At 37.3% G+C, this 16945-nt stretch overlaps 1 protein-coding gene across 1 annotated transcript; it reads left to right on the top strand.

Annotated features, from left to right (window-relative positions):
* Positions 1-1264: 1264 nt before the first annotated feature.
* Positions 1265-15356, top strand: LOC139935169 (adenosine deaminase-like). Its single transcript, XM_071929641.1, has 9 exons — positions 1265-1559; positions 2525-2586; positions 3373-3495; positions 5215-5471; positions 7548-7663; positions 8883-9026; positions 13772-13869; positions 14574-14703; positions 15105-15356. The coding sequence occupies exons 1-9, from the start codon at positions 1506-1508 to the stop codon at positions 15222-15224; spliced, it is 1104 nt and encodes a 367-aa protein (XP_071785742.1). The 5' UTR covers positions 1265-1505; the 3' UTR covers positions 15225-15356.
* The last annotated feature ends 1589 nt before the right edge of the window (positions 15357-16945 follow it).

Below are 16945 nucleotides of genomic sequence, written 5' to 3'. Positions count from 1 at the left end.
TCGGGCCTACTTTTAAATTTGTAAATAAAATAGAAACTATCTTTTTTTTTAGAACCTTAGTTAAATGTTTATTCGTATTCCACTCATCAAAACAATCGTTTAGTGACAAAAGCTTTATTTTGACAAAATACCACTTCCAGGTGACTTTAAACGAATTAAAGTAGCCTAATCAATCAATCAATATTATCAGCATTTATTTCTATGAAAACATAATTATGTTATTTAAAAGAGGTTTTATTAATGTTGCCAGAGGTATTTTCATTAATTAATGAATTATTTATGGCCAATTAAATAAAGTCGCAGTGATCAGAAACACCCGGATTTGCTGAGCGGCTACTCTGTTGTACCGGGCACTACGGCGACCAAGGTGGGTGGTAGATTGTGTTTCTCCATAGAGGGTCCTTGCTCTATTCCTCTAAACGAGGGTGTGTCTTACCAATGGAGGAAGAAATTGCCAGTTAAGTGAGCGCACTGGATAAAGGCAAAGTGTTTTTCAAAGTAAGCTCAACGACCATCAACAAGGGGTGTCTTTTAATTTAGGAAGCAACTTCAAAATTGTGAGGAGGACGCGCATGCAATGCCCTGTAGAACACCCAGAGCCCAATTTCATGGCTCTGCTTACCGCCGAATTCTGCGATTACGATCGCGATTCCCCGCTTACGTGCAAGCGCCGAATTTCTGCGCTAGCCGTGTAGTAAGCGTAGAATGCCTAGAAACGTATAGTACGCACGCGCAGAAGCCAAATTTCGCCGCTAACCCGTGAAATACGCTTGCCGTAAGCACAGAATTTCCTGCTTCCGTAAGCGCCGACTCTGTGCTTACGGTAAGCAGAGCCATGAAATTGGGCCCTGAGCGAACCATTCTTTGCAACATGTGTGGGTGCGTTCGTTTAGCTCCCCTGGGTCGACCCCGGTGCGTGGCGTTTTTTTTTTACTAGGACGAACGTGGGTAATTATCTGCACACACTCGTCCTGGGAAAAAAAACCGCCACACACCGGGGTCGACCCAGAGAAGCTAAACGAACGCACCCATGGGTTGGGAGATAATATAAACTTTCAACACGCACGGTCCAGATCCACTCATCAGTTTCTACATCATTCAAATTGATAGTCTTGGTACATGGTTTGCAAGCCTTGAGTTTCGCCCGTTACTGGATAGACTGGCCGCTGGGGCCGAGCGAAGACTTGAGTTATATTTTTATTCACAATAGATTGCCAATTGAGGGCGCTCACACTTAACAGTTTGTTTACATCGTTAGACGTAATTGTGTGTGACAATGGCTGTGTGTTTGATGCGATTGTCTATGCTTTTTGATGCATAGCGTTCATGGCCATGATGTCCGTATAACTATAATGTTAGCTTTCATTGTTGGGGTCGATGATTAGGCCGGGCACGGGGCTAGAAATAATCATTATGTACAGTGAATCATCATCACGGTACTTCCTGTGTAACATGTTCTCATCACTAAATGAACGCTATATACGCCCCTGTTGAAAACATGAGAAATGGAGCACACACGGAAAATGCAGGCAGCTTCTTCAACAGCGAAACAACCCAAGGTTTGATTTTAAACTCACGTTTAGTATGGTTAAATTAAATTAGACCTTATAATTAATAAAAGTTGCTTTAGAGTCTAAAGCAACTTTTAGACTCGGTAAACTGGAAACTTGGTGGAACTTTTCGTATTATTTTATTAAGGAATTTAAACATTTTATTTAAAATTTATACCAACATCATCCTTAACTTTTATTGGATACATGTAGTTCATTTTAACTTCTAATTTAATTTCTAATAGTAATACTGAGAATTATATTAGGCCAATTCCCCTAATGGGGGGGGGGGGGGGAGATTCTTTATTTTCCTGGTAAATTAATTGATGTGGTGTTTTGAAGATTCGCTGTACCAAGACTTCGCTAAACTTTTAAGAAGTGAATTTGTTTTAAGGAATGGTCATTCAGACAGGCGGCTAGTGGTTAAGTGGTCAGATTCCAGGAAAGATTTCCCTTCAGTGAGGGACTGAGGAAAAGAAAGAGTTACTTTTGTTTAGAATTTATTTTTAAAGAGAGATTAAGCTGAAGGGGGCCTATCGTAAATGCAGCGGACACTATTGGTAGTTATGTTCAAAATAACTATATAAGCATACAACCATATTTTGGTAATGAGTAATGGGGACACGTTTCTTCCTCCATGATAGCATAAAAAATTGTGATAATTGGCTCCCTCGCAGTACTGTAGTTTTCAAGAAAGAAGTAATTTTCCACGACCTAAGAATTAGATTTTGAGGTCTAATCAAGCATCTGAAAGCACACACCTTCGTGTGACAAGGGTGTCTTTTTTTCTTCATTATTATTTTGCAAGTTTGACAACCAATAGCTCAAATTTTCACATGTTTTTTATTTTATGCATAATGTTGAGATACACAAAATTTAAAGACTGGTCTTTGAAAATTACCAATAGTGTCGAGTGTCTTTAACTCAATTGATTCTAGAGTGTTCATAATTATTTCAAACATTGGTTTTTTTAGGTGGAGCTTCACATTCATCTTGATGGAGCAGTCAGACCATCAACAGTATGGGATCTTGCCAAGTAAGTCAAATATAATAATAAAAATAAAAATATTATAAGAACAACAAAGAATGTTAACTCATTAGTGCGGGTGTTTGCCTAAAAAGGTGCTGGAGGCGCTTGAGTAAACAACATATTATGATGTTTTTTGTGATTAATGAAGATGATTTGACATAGGGGGAGTTGGTTCCATGAGCTGATGCTGCATAAAATGATCTGTTGCTCCAAGGAATTGAACTCCTGGGCCTAATTTCATAGAGCTGCTTAAGCACAAAGTTTTGCTTTTTAAGCAAAAAAATCCTTGCTTAGTAAAATCAGATTACCGGCCAAGACTCCGCTCAATTGTTATGCTAAGTTTAACAACAGCTAAATACCAGTCACAGGGAATGTATATGTCATGAAATTGTGGCCAGTAACATGTGTAAAATAAGCGAGTTATTTTCGTGCTTAAGCAAATATTTTGCTTAAGCAGCTCTATAAAATTGGCCCCAGGGCTGATGAAGCATCGTGAGCTCATTAGAACACAGTCTGGTGGACATGTATGCTGAGGTGTATGGATTACAGTTTCTGAGCAATTTCTGTTTAATCAAGACACACACATGTTTGAGCTAATTAGCTATTTTTTTTCTTTCTAAAATATAATTAAGTTCTGGAATCAGAGACAACTGGAAACACTGTACAGCTTACAAAGTCGTGTACAGGCTTAGATGCTTTGTCATTTCCTGTTTTTTTTACAAGCTGCTTCTTTTACGAAGTAGTGAGTTACATTGACAGCGTTTGGATGATATTGATGCGTTTGCTTTTCAGGAAAAGTGGTGTTGATATGCCAGGGAGCAGTGCTGAGGAGTTGGCTAGCAACATCAGAAATTTTGAGATGGGGAGTCTCTTCAAATTCCTGCAAGCATTTAACATCTTTATGCCTGTCTTGATGTAAGTCTCTGTGAAATGTTTAAAGACAGTGGACACAATTGGTAATTGTCAAAGACCAGTCTTCTCACTTGGTGTATCTCAGAATATGCATAAAATAACAACCCTCTGAAAATTTGAGCTCAAAAGATATAAATAATGAAAGAAAAAACACCTTGTCACGTCAAGTTGTGTGCTTTCAGATGCTTGAAATCGGGACCTAAGATTCTAAATCTGAGGTCTCGAAATCAAATTTGTGGAAAAATACGTCACTTCAGAGGGAGCCGTTTCTCACAATGTTTTATACCATCAACCTCTCCCATTACTCGTCACCAAGAAAGGTTTTATGCTAATAATTATTTTGAGTAATTACCAATAGTGTCCATGCCTTTAACAGTCTATTTCATTTTCGTATTGTAATCATTTTCCAATGAATGCTTCATGAAAGTGAAAAGAAAATTACAAGTCTCCAACCTAAACTGAAGACTTTCCAATTGTGTTTTATCTGAATATTATTGTAAGACAGGAGTAATATAAACCCCAAAAGCTCCTGTGCAGAAGTGCACAGACCAATGTATTAAAATTATTACATCCTTGGATGTTTTGGGATGTTGACAGAAATTTTGCACTGGAAGGGCAAAAATAATTGCAAACTTCATTTGCATATATATATTACACCATTTTTCTTGTGAGGTTAGAGACTTGTAAGTATTTTCCACCATTTTCTTTGCACCACAAACTGGATATTGTTGGAAACCCTCTTCAATTGAAGCAGTAACAGCAACCTGAGGTTTTATCTGTCTTTGACTTGGATATGGCTTGAGGTCTGGCTCAGATTGTGGAAGCCAAGTGACACAAAAGTACTTTGTTTTAAGGCATTGACACATTTGGTAATTGTCAATGACCAGTATTCTCTCTTGATGTTTTCTAACATAATGAATAAAATAACAAACCTGTGAAAATTTGGCTCGATTGGTCATTGATGTTGCAAAAAGAGAAATGAAAGAAAAAACAACCCTATGTCTTAAGATGCACAATAAAAGGCTTTGCCAGCTGAAGTCTTTTATTATTTGGGTGAAAAATTAACTCTTTCTCAAAAACTATTCATGTTCCACTTCAAACGGAGCCGCTTCTCACAATGTTTTATGCTATTGCTCATTATCAAGTAAAATTTTATGCTAACAATTATTTTGAGTTATTACCAATAGTGTCCATGCCTTTAAAGCAAAACTGAAAGTAGCCTCCGTGGCCTGTGTTTTGCAAACACAATAAACACTAACTTCCTCTTTGAAAAAGATACTTTGTAAAAGTACATATTGGCTTCCACAGTTGATTGCCATCGACATGGTTGTTGTTGCTTTTGGTCTTTAGTCATCGATGCTTACTGCTGATTCATATTGACGTCTTGGAGCACAATTTATAAACACTACTTTACAGGGAAAAGGGAAAGATGGAATAAGGTCCATTAATACAAACAAATTGTGTTTCACATTGTAAACTGGAACAGATAGACACAGTCTAGTTATAGTAAATGGAACATGGCAACTTTATCTAAAATGGGGGTACAAAACTATTTATTACTTTAGAGCTTCATTAATAAATACAAACCCATAAAACACCGAACACTTATACATTAGGCCCCCTATGCATACATGTAACTAGCACATTTACTGAATTCCTGAAATAGATACTTTTGTGGTCAACTGTTTAAACCTGAAAGTAAAAATGTTTTTTTTTCTGCAGAGCTGACAAGGAGGCAATTCGTAGAATTTCTTATGAGTTGTGTGAAGACAAAGCTAAAGAAGGAGTTGTCTACTTAGAGGCGCGCTTTAGCCCGCACATTCTGGCTAACTGTGGCGCATCATGGCTGAATTTGAAAATGAAGAACACACTGACAATACGGGAGGTGATGCAGTGTGTTGTGGAAGGTATCGAGGCTGGACAGAGAGACTTCAAGATCAAGACTAGACTTATTTTGTGTATGGTCAAACAAGAACCCTGTAAGTTTGAAAAATATCCAAGACTCCTTGATATGAGTAAAGAAGTAAATTAGGATATGGGGAGGTGTTTTTTCATCATGGAAACCTTGGTTTTGTGAGACAGTGAGACTAGAAGCAGTGTATAAGGAATCCATGAATAAAACAAAAATATTAGTTATTTTTTGGTAGTAATAATGCGTAATAGTGATAAAATTTGTCTCAAGCTGACAATCATGGTGCTCCAACATTATTACCACAGGGGCCGATTTCACAAAGAGCTAAGATTGATCCAATCTTAACTGCAACTCAATCGAAGTTGCTTAGTAAAAGTGTGATGTAACAACACAAATCACTATGGTGATACAGACAATTTGTCTTGCGATGGATTTTATTGCTTTCTAAAATCGGCCCCCGGTTACTGGGCCACTTATTTCATTCCTTAAACCATCTCAGCTCCATGGGAGTATACAGCCTGCCGTGCTGCCAAGTATGTAGCTAAATCAATGCATGAACCATCTCTAGAGTGTCGCGGCCGAGGGGTTAAGAGCATCAAATTCAAGTTCTGGTGCAGTCACCGGAGTGTGGGTTCAAATCCCGGTCGTGACACTTGTGTCCTTGAGCAAGATACTTTACTATAATTGCTTCTCTTCATCACCCAGGGGTATAAATGGGTACCTGCGAGGGAAGAGGGTGATATTGTGAATGAAGAAGCTTTCGGAGCGCCACAGCAGCTCGCGGCTGTATACTCCCTAATAGGAGCTGAGAAAGATTAAAGAGATGTTTATTGGCCCAATGACCAGGGGACCAAATGTAAAGCGCATTGATACGGTTTATTGTGAAATGCGCTATATAAGAATTTGTTATTATTATTATTATTATTATTTAGCTGCCATCACAAGTACAAGCAGTTGTACATGTAGTTGAGTGTGTTGCTCAACATGCTCAAGGTTGCTCTATTATGCTCAAGGACAGAAGTGTCATGCCCGTAATTCAAACCCACATCCTGATAGCATAACTACCAGAATATGAGTAGAGTACGATACACTAAACCATCTGCCATACAACACGCCATGATTCAATACAATCGTTGCAGGGCTTGCCACAATGTTGCCAGAGTTTAAAGGCAGTGGACACTATTGGTAATTACTCCAAGTAATTATTTGCATAAAACCTTTCTTGGTGACAAGTAATGGGGAGAAGTTGATGGTATAAAATATTGTGAGAAATGGCTCCTGCTGAAGTGCCATAGTTTTCGAGAAAGAAGTAATTTTCCACGAATTTGATTTCGAGACGAGCAAGTTTAGAACTTAAGGTATCGAAATCAACCATCTAAACGCACACAACTTCGTGTGACTAGGGTTATTTTTCTTTCATTATTATCTCGCAACTTCGGTGTCCGATTGAGCTCAAATATTTGCGTGTTTGTTATTTTATGCATATGTTGAGATACATGTACACCAACTGTGAAGGCTAGTCTTTGAACATTACCAATAGTGTCCACTGCCTTTAAGGTAGTATAGAAGTCGGACCTGTGACATCAAATGTTTACAAAAGAGCCAAAGAGCATGGACTTCCTGCAGGCACGATTTGTACACAGCCTATTGGAAGAAAACATGAAATCTTATATTTTATTTTATGGAGATTGCACTGTCCAATTTTTATCTACTATTGGTATGATGAAAAGGGGCACATCTCAAAACTTGTCCAGCATTTTCTTTCATAACTCTTAGATTTATGTGAAAGTTATAACACAAAATTTCAACTTTCCCATAATATGACTAGTGTAGTATCTTGCCTGCCAGATCACTCAAAGAATGTACAAAGGTCACACTTATTGTAACCAGAGTTCACATGGTCTATAGATTGAGACTTGGTCCTAATTCCTTGCTCTGCTAACCACAAAATTCTGCGCTTACAGCGCTCTCTAAATACCATGACTCTATAGGCTGTATGGTATGAGCATTAGACGGTAAGCAGAGCCATGAAATTGTGCCTTGACCCCAATGTCATTAGATAGAGACTCAAAAAGAGGCAACAAGATGTACAATTCTTATGCGACTATAGTTTTGTGACAAGTTTTAAATCTTTGTTTTCCAGCATGGGCTGCTGAGTGTCTTCAATTGTGCAAGGAATTCAGCAACTTTGCTGTAGGTATTGATATAGGAGGTGAAGAAGAACTCCCACTTGACCCTGAAATCATCAGAGTCTTCCAGGTAAAGTTTGTCAACATCTCAAGACAATTAACTGACCCCAAATTAGCTTCTTTATTTTGCATGTTTAGTTGAGATAACGGATGCCCTTAATTCCAGAAACATACATGTACATTGCTTGCAAAATGTCAAATATTTCATTAAAAAAGACGAAATATAACTCATATAAAAAGACGAAATATAACTTTTGTTCTGCTTATGTGAAAGAGAAAGTTCTAGATGTCAAACTCTGCTCAAATGTGTTTTGAAAGCAACAGAGTTTAATGCATCTCATGAGTGTAATATGTTGCGCTTGAAGAGTTCTTAACCTTTTCAGTTGTATGCATTACAAGTTTGTGTATAGTTTACTTCATTCATATTCCTCAAGACAGCATTCAAAAGTATCTTTGCACCGTTGGAGACACGCAGTTGACAATAAGTTGCCCTCCTGTCATGTTCTGTTCTGGGTTTTTTATTTTTATATTTTTATATTTATTGTGTGCTTTTTGCTTGTATATTTATTGTTTTCGTTATTATTTTGATTGGTTCGTTGCTTTTCGTTTAACTTTTGCTGTGCTTTTTGATGTACTTGTATTTGTTGAGGTCAAATAAATAATAATAATAATAATAATAATAAACGATAAGGACTCAAATTAACACAAAATAAAGAATTGGACCTTACAATTGTATTAAAGGCAGCGGACACTATTGGTAATTACTCAAAGTTACTCAAAAATTATTATCATAAAACCTTTCGTGGTGTCGAGTAATGGGGAGAGGTTGGTATTATAAAACATTGTGGGAAACAGCTCCCTCTGCAGTGACAGAGTTTTTGAGAAAGAAGTAATTTTCCACGAATTTGAGTTTGAGACCTTAAGTTTAGAATTTGAGGTCTTGAAATCAAGCATCTGATAGCGCACAACTTTGTGTGGCAAGGGTGTTTTTTTCTTTCATAGTTATCTTTCAACTCCGATGACCAATCAAGCTAAAATTTTCAGAGCTTTGTTATTTTATGCATATGTTGAGATACACCAAGTGGGAAGACTGGTCTTTGACAATTACCAATAGTGTCCAGTGTCTTTAAGTATGGTACTAAAGGAACCAGTTCCGGGCAGGGGTTTGTTGTGCAGAGGAGTTGTGCAAACAAAATTAATAGAATTTGGGAAGCTTTAAGGTGGCAACATTTACGTCAAAAGGTTTGGCAATTAATTGAAGTAATTTTGAGTATGATTGGTACAATTAGGAAGCAGAACGATGTGGTATTCATCGAACTGTACATGCTGGAGAATCTGGTCCCGTTAAACACGTCAAGGAAGCTGTTGACTTACTTAAAGCAGAGAGGATTGGACATGGGTATAACAGCCTGAAAGACAAAGAAATTTATCAGGTAGATAAATAAATAATAATAATAATAATAATAATAATAATAACTAGAGATTGTGAACAATCACAAAGCTGTTCCAGAATGTTTTGTTAAGAAAAGTATTCTATGCTTTAATAAAACCCACACATAACAGCTTTATGAAATGTGATTACCTTGTCTTTTATCTCATACTGAATCGAAATAAGCTTTTAAATTAGAATTAAAGGTCAACATGGCATCATGGTCATTATTTGAAATAAATTTAATTAATGTTAAAAAATCGGTTGTGTAGTTCTTGAGATATGATCCAACTTACGGGAAGTAAAGGTCAATACACCTGTACTGGGTCACGGTAAATCAAGTTCGATTTTGAATGCCTAAAGAGTCTAAAACTGAAAAAGATTGAAAATCGGTTGTGTAGTTCTTAAGATATGGTCCCACTTTCGGTTGACCCGGAAGAAAAGGTCAACTTGGGGGTCATGGTTTTCAAAGTTAATATTTAATGCCTAAGGAGTCTATAACTGAAAAAAGTTTGAAAATAGGTTGTGTAGTTCTTGAGATATGGTCCCACTTCCGGTTGACCCGGAAGAAGAGGTCAAAATGGGGTCACGAATTTTCCTAAACAAAATTTAATGCCTAAGCAGTCTTTAACTGAAGAAAAAAAATAAATCGGTTGTGTAATTCTTGAGATATGGTCCCACTTCCGGTTGACCCGGAAGTAGAGGTCAAATCGGGGTCACGGTTACCCAATGCAAATCTATCATGCCTCAGGAGTATATTACTGAAAAAAACTTTGAAATCGGCCGTTCACTTCTTGAGATATAGTGCTGCAAAGAAAAACTCATTAAAGCTTCTAATTATCATAAATTATCACGTGATGACGTCACAGTTTTAAAATTGTGTTTTTCGGACTAACAAATTTCATAAGGTACACGTTGATGTGTAACTTACCCCAATCCAATGCCTTTTACAAAAAAACCTATTAGAACGTACATTCGTTTTAACGAATACCCTGAACCATCGTAGGATTCCAATGTATGCCTATTGGTTGTGTACAAATCCAACGGAGTGTGTCCAGAACACGGTTAGAAAAAACAATACAATGATGCCAACATCAGGACAGCGTGGTAGACTCCCCTCAAGTAAGTCCTCAATGCAAACAGGTCCACACTGTATTGCAACCACCCATAGAGACATTGTACAGCCACATGAAGCGACTGCACGCAGTTTAGTGACTACATCCAGAAGTACTACGTTGTACCCATGACGGCAAGATTTTAATTTATTCGTTAATGATAGACGTCCCTTGATTGGTTTTAATGAACGGAAACCATTATTTTTAGAATCAGTATATTTTTTGACACAAAATATCAAATTTAGAAAACAAACAGATAAATGTTTCTGAAGTTATTTAGTTTTTGACCATTTAAATGTTGACATTTGAAGAGCCATTGTGTTTGTGCACAGACACAAAACGTGCAATACATGACGTCATGGTGACGTCGTCCGGATTTTAAGGCCATGGAATAGTTATACAGTACCCAAAAAGTACAAAATTGAAAAAAAAATTGCGATCGGACGAATAGTTTGTGAGATATGGCAGTCTAAAGATTGGCTAATTAAATATTCATGTCGTTATAACTTAGTTAATTAATTATTTAATTTATGCAAATTACATTTAACTGAAACTTCAAGACCTAAGCTTTAATATGATATAGGGTCTGACTCTTTTATACTAAGCCAAGTATGATTTTTGGCTTTAACAAAATGCCCTGGTTAAACCTATGGGCTTTTGACGGAAACAAATAATAATAATAATAACAAATAAAAATCTTGACGATTTCAATAGCTGTTCCGACTAAAGTTCGGAACAGCTAATAACGAAGTCTTATATAGCGCACGTATCTACCAAACAAGGTACTCAAGGCGCTGAGTATATAAAAACTTTCAGAAAGAGAGGTTATTGCAGTGATGAATTTTGAGACCCAATATTAGTTAGCACCTTATAATGGTTTACAAGGTGCTACGGTGCATACAGCAGCCACAGCCAGGAACACCGGGGCGAACCCCTTCTCTTTTCGATAAGTGCACTGGATTCTTTTACATGCGTTACACAACACATGGGACCAACGGCTTTACGTCCCATCCGAAGGACGAAGCAATGGTTAATTGTCTTGCTTAAGGACACAAGTGCCACGGCTTGGGATTCGAACCCACACTCTGCTGATCAGAAACACCAGAGTTTGAATTCGGTGATCTTAATCGCTCGGCCACGACACTTCCAATGATGTTAATGACGTCTTCTATAGCGCCGGTATCCACAAAAAGTGCTCATGGCGCTTGCTCCAATAAAAATATTCCCCCTTGGTTGTTCTCCAGCTGTGAAAAAAACTAGAACAAATTCCAATGTCTAGTGAGTGTTACTGAAATGTCTTTGAAAAAGATGGGTCTTCAGGGTTGATTTGAAGGTTTCTATTGTCTGGATGGCTCTGATAGAATGTGGTAGACCGTTCCACACCTTATAATAAACTACAGCATTTATAAGGCGCACTTTACTGAAAAGGAGAAACATTCAAAGGCGCCGGTCAAGTTTTGTCAAGATGTTGGAAAGCAAGCAAGAATAAGTGTGTTTTGAGTTTCTGCTGGAAGAGAGTGATGTTGTGTATTTGTCTGAGGTAATCCGGAAGTGAGTTCCAGAGTCTTGGTGCTATGTTGGAGTAAGCCCTGTCCCCATAACTGACCAGTCGAGTTCGGGGAACATGGAGCGTATTTCTGATAGATCTTAGACCTGGTCTAGTTGTACGGGGTGTCAAGAGATCGTGTATGTAGGGTGGAGCTGAACCATGTAGTGCCTTGAATGTGAGTATGATGATTTTGAATTGAATTCGCTGATTGACAGGTAGCCAGTGTAGTTTATAGAGTATGGGGGTGATGTGATCGAACTTTCTAGTACCAGTTAGGAGACGTGCTGCAGCATTCTGTACTGACTGGAGACGATTAAGTGTGCTCTGAGGAAGACCGGTAAGAAGGCTGTTACAAAAGTCAAGTCTGGATGTGATGAATGCGTGTATGAGCTGCTCTGCCGCCTGCTTAGACAAAAGGTGTCTGATTTTGGCAATGCGTCTAAGGTGCATGTAAGATATTTGGCAGACACGACAGACGTGCTTCTCAAGGGTCATACACTGGTCGAATATGACACCGAGATTACGCACGTCTGTGCTTGGTGTAACCTGGACATCACCAATTTGAACGTGTGGGATGGAGATTTTGTGTTGAAGGTGAGGAGAGGAAATTATTATGAGTTTTGTTTTGTGAGTGTTTAGTTTCAGGAAATTGTCTTGCATCCATGTTTGGAAGTCACACAGGCAGTTTGTTAGTGAATGTATGATGTCGTCATTACCTGTGCAATTAGGATGAGCTACAGCTACTTGGAAAGATAAATACTAATGTAGAGACAGGGGAAGGACCAGTCCTCTAATGAATAAAGGACGAGCATTCGCTAAAATACAATCAGTGGGGTTTCCCCGCACAAGTTTGTATCCTGTCTACGACGCAAAAAAAAGAAGAGGAAAAAAAAAAAGAGAAAAAAAAGAGAGAGATCGTCACGCGACAATCCTAAAAGTAAACTTTTAGAAGTTTCAACAATGAGGGGGCATTTGGTGAATCCTTACACTAAGATCAAGTTTTTCTCTTTAAGGCACTGGACATTATTGGTAATTACTCAAAATAAATGTGTGCATAAAAACTTACTTGGTATAAACAAGCAATGGAGAGCTGTGTATGTTGTAAAACATTGTGAGAAAACAGCTCTATCTTAAGTAATGTAGTTTTTGAGAAAGAAGTAATTTCTCACTAAAATATTTGAATTAAATTCGAGACCTTAGCTGAGGTCTCGAATTCAAGCGTCTGAAAGCAAACAACTTGTGCGACAAGGGTGTTTTTTCTTCCATTGGGGCCTTTTCTCTCGCAACTTCGAAGATCAATTAGGTTCCAATTTTCACAGGTTTGTTTTTTTATTCACATGTTGAGATACACCAAGTGAGAAGACTGGTCTTTGACAATTACCAAAAGTGTCCAGTGCCTTTAAGATGTGACTATTATATTATGGAAAATTTTATGAGCAGTTATCAGATGTATCTAAAGTCAGATCAATTTTGGATAACTAGATGTTTTTGTCCTGAAGTGCAGTATTGTCCTTTATGTGAGCTGGGATACAGGTTTGGGATCTTGATGGCCGGGGCCCAATTTCAAACAGCCATTTAGGCACAAAAAGCAGCTAAGCACAACAAAATGATGCTTACCAGAACAAGTTTACCAGCCAAACTTCCAGATCACACATACAGATCGTGAGTGCTTATTTTTTGCTTAGCAACAAATTGTTAAGCAATATGTTCTGTTTAACAAGCACTTCCGTGAAATCGACACTTGTAATTTTTTTTTAAAAGAAAGAAAAAAAAAAAAAACATTCACCAATATTTTCAGAATTTTTTTATGCATATTAAAGGGCTGCATCTTTGGGGGACTCGGGTTTCACATTGTACCTGATATCTTAACTATGATTATATGAGTTTGTAATTTTAAAGCAAAAATAAAAGCTCTCACAATTAACAATATCATACTTTACTTTGGTGTCCATCTTCATGCTTTGCATTTTGTGGAGTTTATGTGTGACCAGCTACCTAGAGTTGGTACACTGTAAAGTTAACACAAATTGTTGTACATGGCCCAATCATGTGTAGCTAAAATAACCTCTCTTTTATTGGTTGTAGATGTTGAAAGACAAGAACATTCATTTAGAGGTTTGCCCAACATCTAGCATCTTCACAGGAGCATGTGATCCAGATTTCACCAAGCATCCCTGCATCAGGTAAGAAAAACTCTTGAAACATTAAGTTTAATAAACATGTACGCACAAACAATTTTGAAGAAAACTGTTTTTGAATAAAATGTTAACTATAATACCTCAGACAAGCATTTTGTCTTGGAATTGGTTGAGTTTATGCCACTTTGTTGTCACATGACTTGCATGTATTATTATTTCACTTTGTGAACCCAAACTGTGCCACAGCTTAAAGTACCTACATGTAGCCTCTTGGCTACATGAGTCTAGCCACGTAGCATCCAGTGAACCAGCCCATCGCCAACTGCAAATGTCATCTTGTATTTAGGTTTTTGTTTGTACTGGGTTGTATTTTAAAATTTGTTTTACCAGTGTTTATTATATTTGTATGCTATTGTTTAGAATGTTATCATAGTGTCAAGGGACAGTTTGGTTTTTGTCAGTACAGACCAAATAATATCTGAATTGACAAACCTTTCATGAGCCTTAATCTGTTATAATATGCAAACAAGCAGTCGGATCCTAACAAGTGCTGTATGTAAAGGCCGAGTCACACTGCAGCGATAATGAAAACGATCACGATGCAAAGAGAACACATTTTATTGGTTGAATGGGCGTGTGCGTGTTCTGCCTGGAGCCATTCAACCAATAGAATGTGTTCTCTTTGCATCATTATCGTTATCATTATCGCTGCAGTTTGACTTGGCCTTAATGGTTAACATTTTTACCAGGTTCGTCAAAGATGGAATGAACTTTTCTCTTAACACTGATGATCCGACAATCTTTGGTAACACCATTAATGATGAGTTCAAGATCGCTAAGGAATACTTTGGAGTCAATGATGAGCAAGCTGCACAAGTGGTTAGTAATTTGTACACTGACTTGGTAATGAGCATTGGAGAGCTCTTGATAGTAAAGAACATTGTGGGAAACGACTCCCTCTAAAGTAAAGTAGTTTTTTGAGAAAGAGGTAATTTCTCACTAAAATAATAAAAGACTTCTAGCTAGAAGTCTTTTATTCCTATCTGAAAGCACACAAATTCGTCCAACAAGGGTGTTTTGTCTTTCATCATTTTCTCACAACTTTGAAGACCAATTGAGCTCAAATTTTCACAGGCTTGTTATTTTATGCTTATATGTTGGGATACACCAAGTGAGAAGACTGGTCTTTTACAATTACCAAACGTGTACCTTCCCTTTAAGGAATGTAACTCTGACTACTTAATTTGATTCCTTATCACTTCCTATGTATTTGTATACAGACACTAAATGCTGCACAATCATGCTTTCTACCTGAGGCAGAGAAACAAGCATTGATCCAGGAGCTGATAGCGACATTCAAAGATAATAATGTTAATCTCACCTTGCTGCATCAAGCCTAGAACATGTACATGTAACAGGATCAATCAACATGGATGGTAACTTGAGTCAGTTATGAGATTTAGCTTCTGTAATATCTCTTAAAGGGTCTATGTAACTTTTGTAGGACAAAAAGCACAATGTCCACAGATTTACACTAAACTTACACAGTTTGAAGATAATGATAGTAGAAAGCTTCCCTGAAAATACTCTGTGCTGAGGTGCTGTAGTTTTGGGGAAATGAGTAAAACAATGTCAGGAAAATAATTTTCGTCTCATGAGACAAAAACTATTTTAATCATTTACAAACGTATTTTCATGACATTGTTTTACTCATTTCTCAAAAACTACAGCACCTCAGTAAGTAATATTTGAAGGGAAGCTTTCCACTATCATTATCTTCAAACCCGGTAAGTTTAATGTAAATCTATGGACATTTTGAAAAAGTACCCAAATCCTTTGTATCTGTATCTAAAGATTGGGAATCCGCAATACAGCATTGCCAATAATTTCCCTGGGAGTTTTTGAAGAGGTCGAGGGCAGTCGAAATGAATTTAAAGCAATGCACCCAGATAGTAGTGTTTTACATGCTGAATAAAGCGTTTCCAATCTTTCCATATTAATATCATAAACAAAGAGGACGATGCTATAAAAGATTAAGCATATTTTCAATGGAACTTTTTACCTTTCATATTGAAGAGTTATAATGAGTTTATGTTATGGATGGGGACATTCTGAACGATGCCTTATTACATCCAATTCCATCTGCAATCATAATGTAGGAAAGTGATTAAATATTTTTGAATTTTTACCTGAAATGTAGTTTTTATGCCATAGACACTAAATAAAGAGAGAAAATGTAGTGACACATTTTATAATTTGTTTCCTTTAAACAAATATTTAACTGAAATGATAGCAATATTTTGAATACATGCCTTATATTTTATATATGTGTCTATTTTGTTATACAGTCAATGCAATGGACCCTTTTCATGAAATATGCTAATTACATTCACGCATACATACAGATCCTATTGGTTGGCAAACGCCATAGAGTCATGCACTAAGCAGACGCACAATCACGTCTGCGTCACACAGCCATTAGCTGCGACAAAACAGCACGATGTTCTCTCATTTTGCCAACCAAAATGTTAGTGCCCACACGCTATGTTAAATTTACATATTTTATGGGAAGGGTCTATTACCTCTTGATATGCAATTGCAGTATAAGTCTATGTGTAACATTAATAATTAAGATTTTAACAAATAGTATATTTTAAAAATACAATTAATTACAACATTTGTGTAATAAAAAAAGAAATATATTGAAGAGTTTAACCTGATATGTATATTGCCACCTCTCTCCCAGTGGGTTGTCCATATAATACAGAGACGAGGGGGTAACGGCAGTGACCGGAGGGGTAATCGTAGTGACCGGAGGGGTAATGGCAGTGACCGGAGGGGTAACGGCAGTGACCAGAGGGGCAGACTCATTTTGGGCAAAGTCTACCTCATACACACACCACACCATAAGGGCCGAACCTTTAAAGAGTTCACACTTAAAGGCACTGGTCAGTATCCGTTATCACTCAAAGTGATTGTTAGATTAAAATCTTATTTGTTAACGATCAATGGACAGCTATTGACAGTATAAAACACATTATGAGAAATGCTCCCTCTCGAGTAACGTTTTTTTTCAGAAAGAAGTATTTTCGCACTTAAACATCTGAATTTGGTTTTTAAA

The sequence above is a fragment of the Asterias amurensis genome, chromosome 3, assembly GCF_032118995.1.
Source record: "Asterias amurensis chromosome 3, ASM3211899v1".
NCBI classification, from domain to species: domain Eukaryota; kingdom Metazoa; phylum Echinodermata; class Asteroidea; order Forcipulatida; family Asteriidae; genus Asterias; species Asterias amurensis.
The sequence above is the reverse complement of the archived record's forward strand: the minus strand, read 5'-3'. Positions and strand labels throughout refer to the sequence as shown.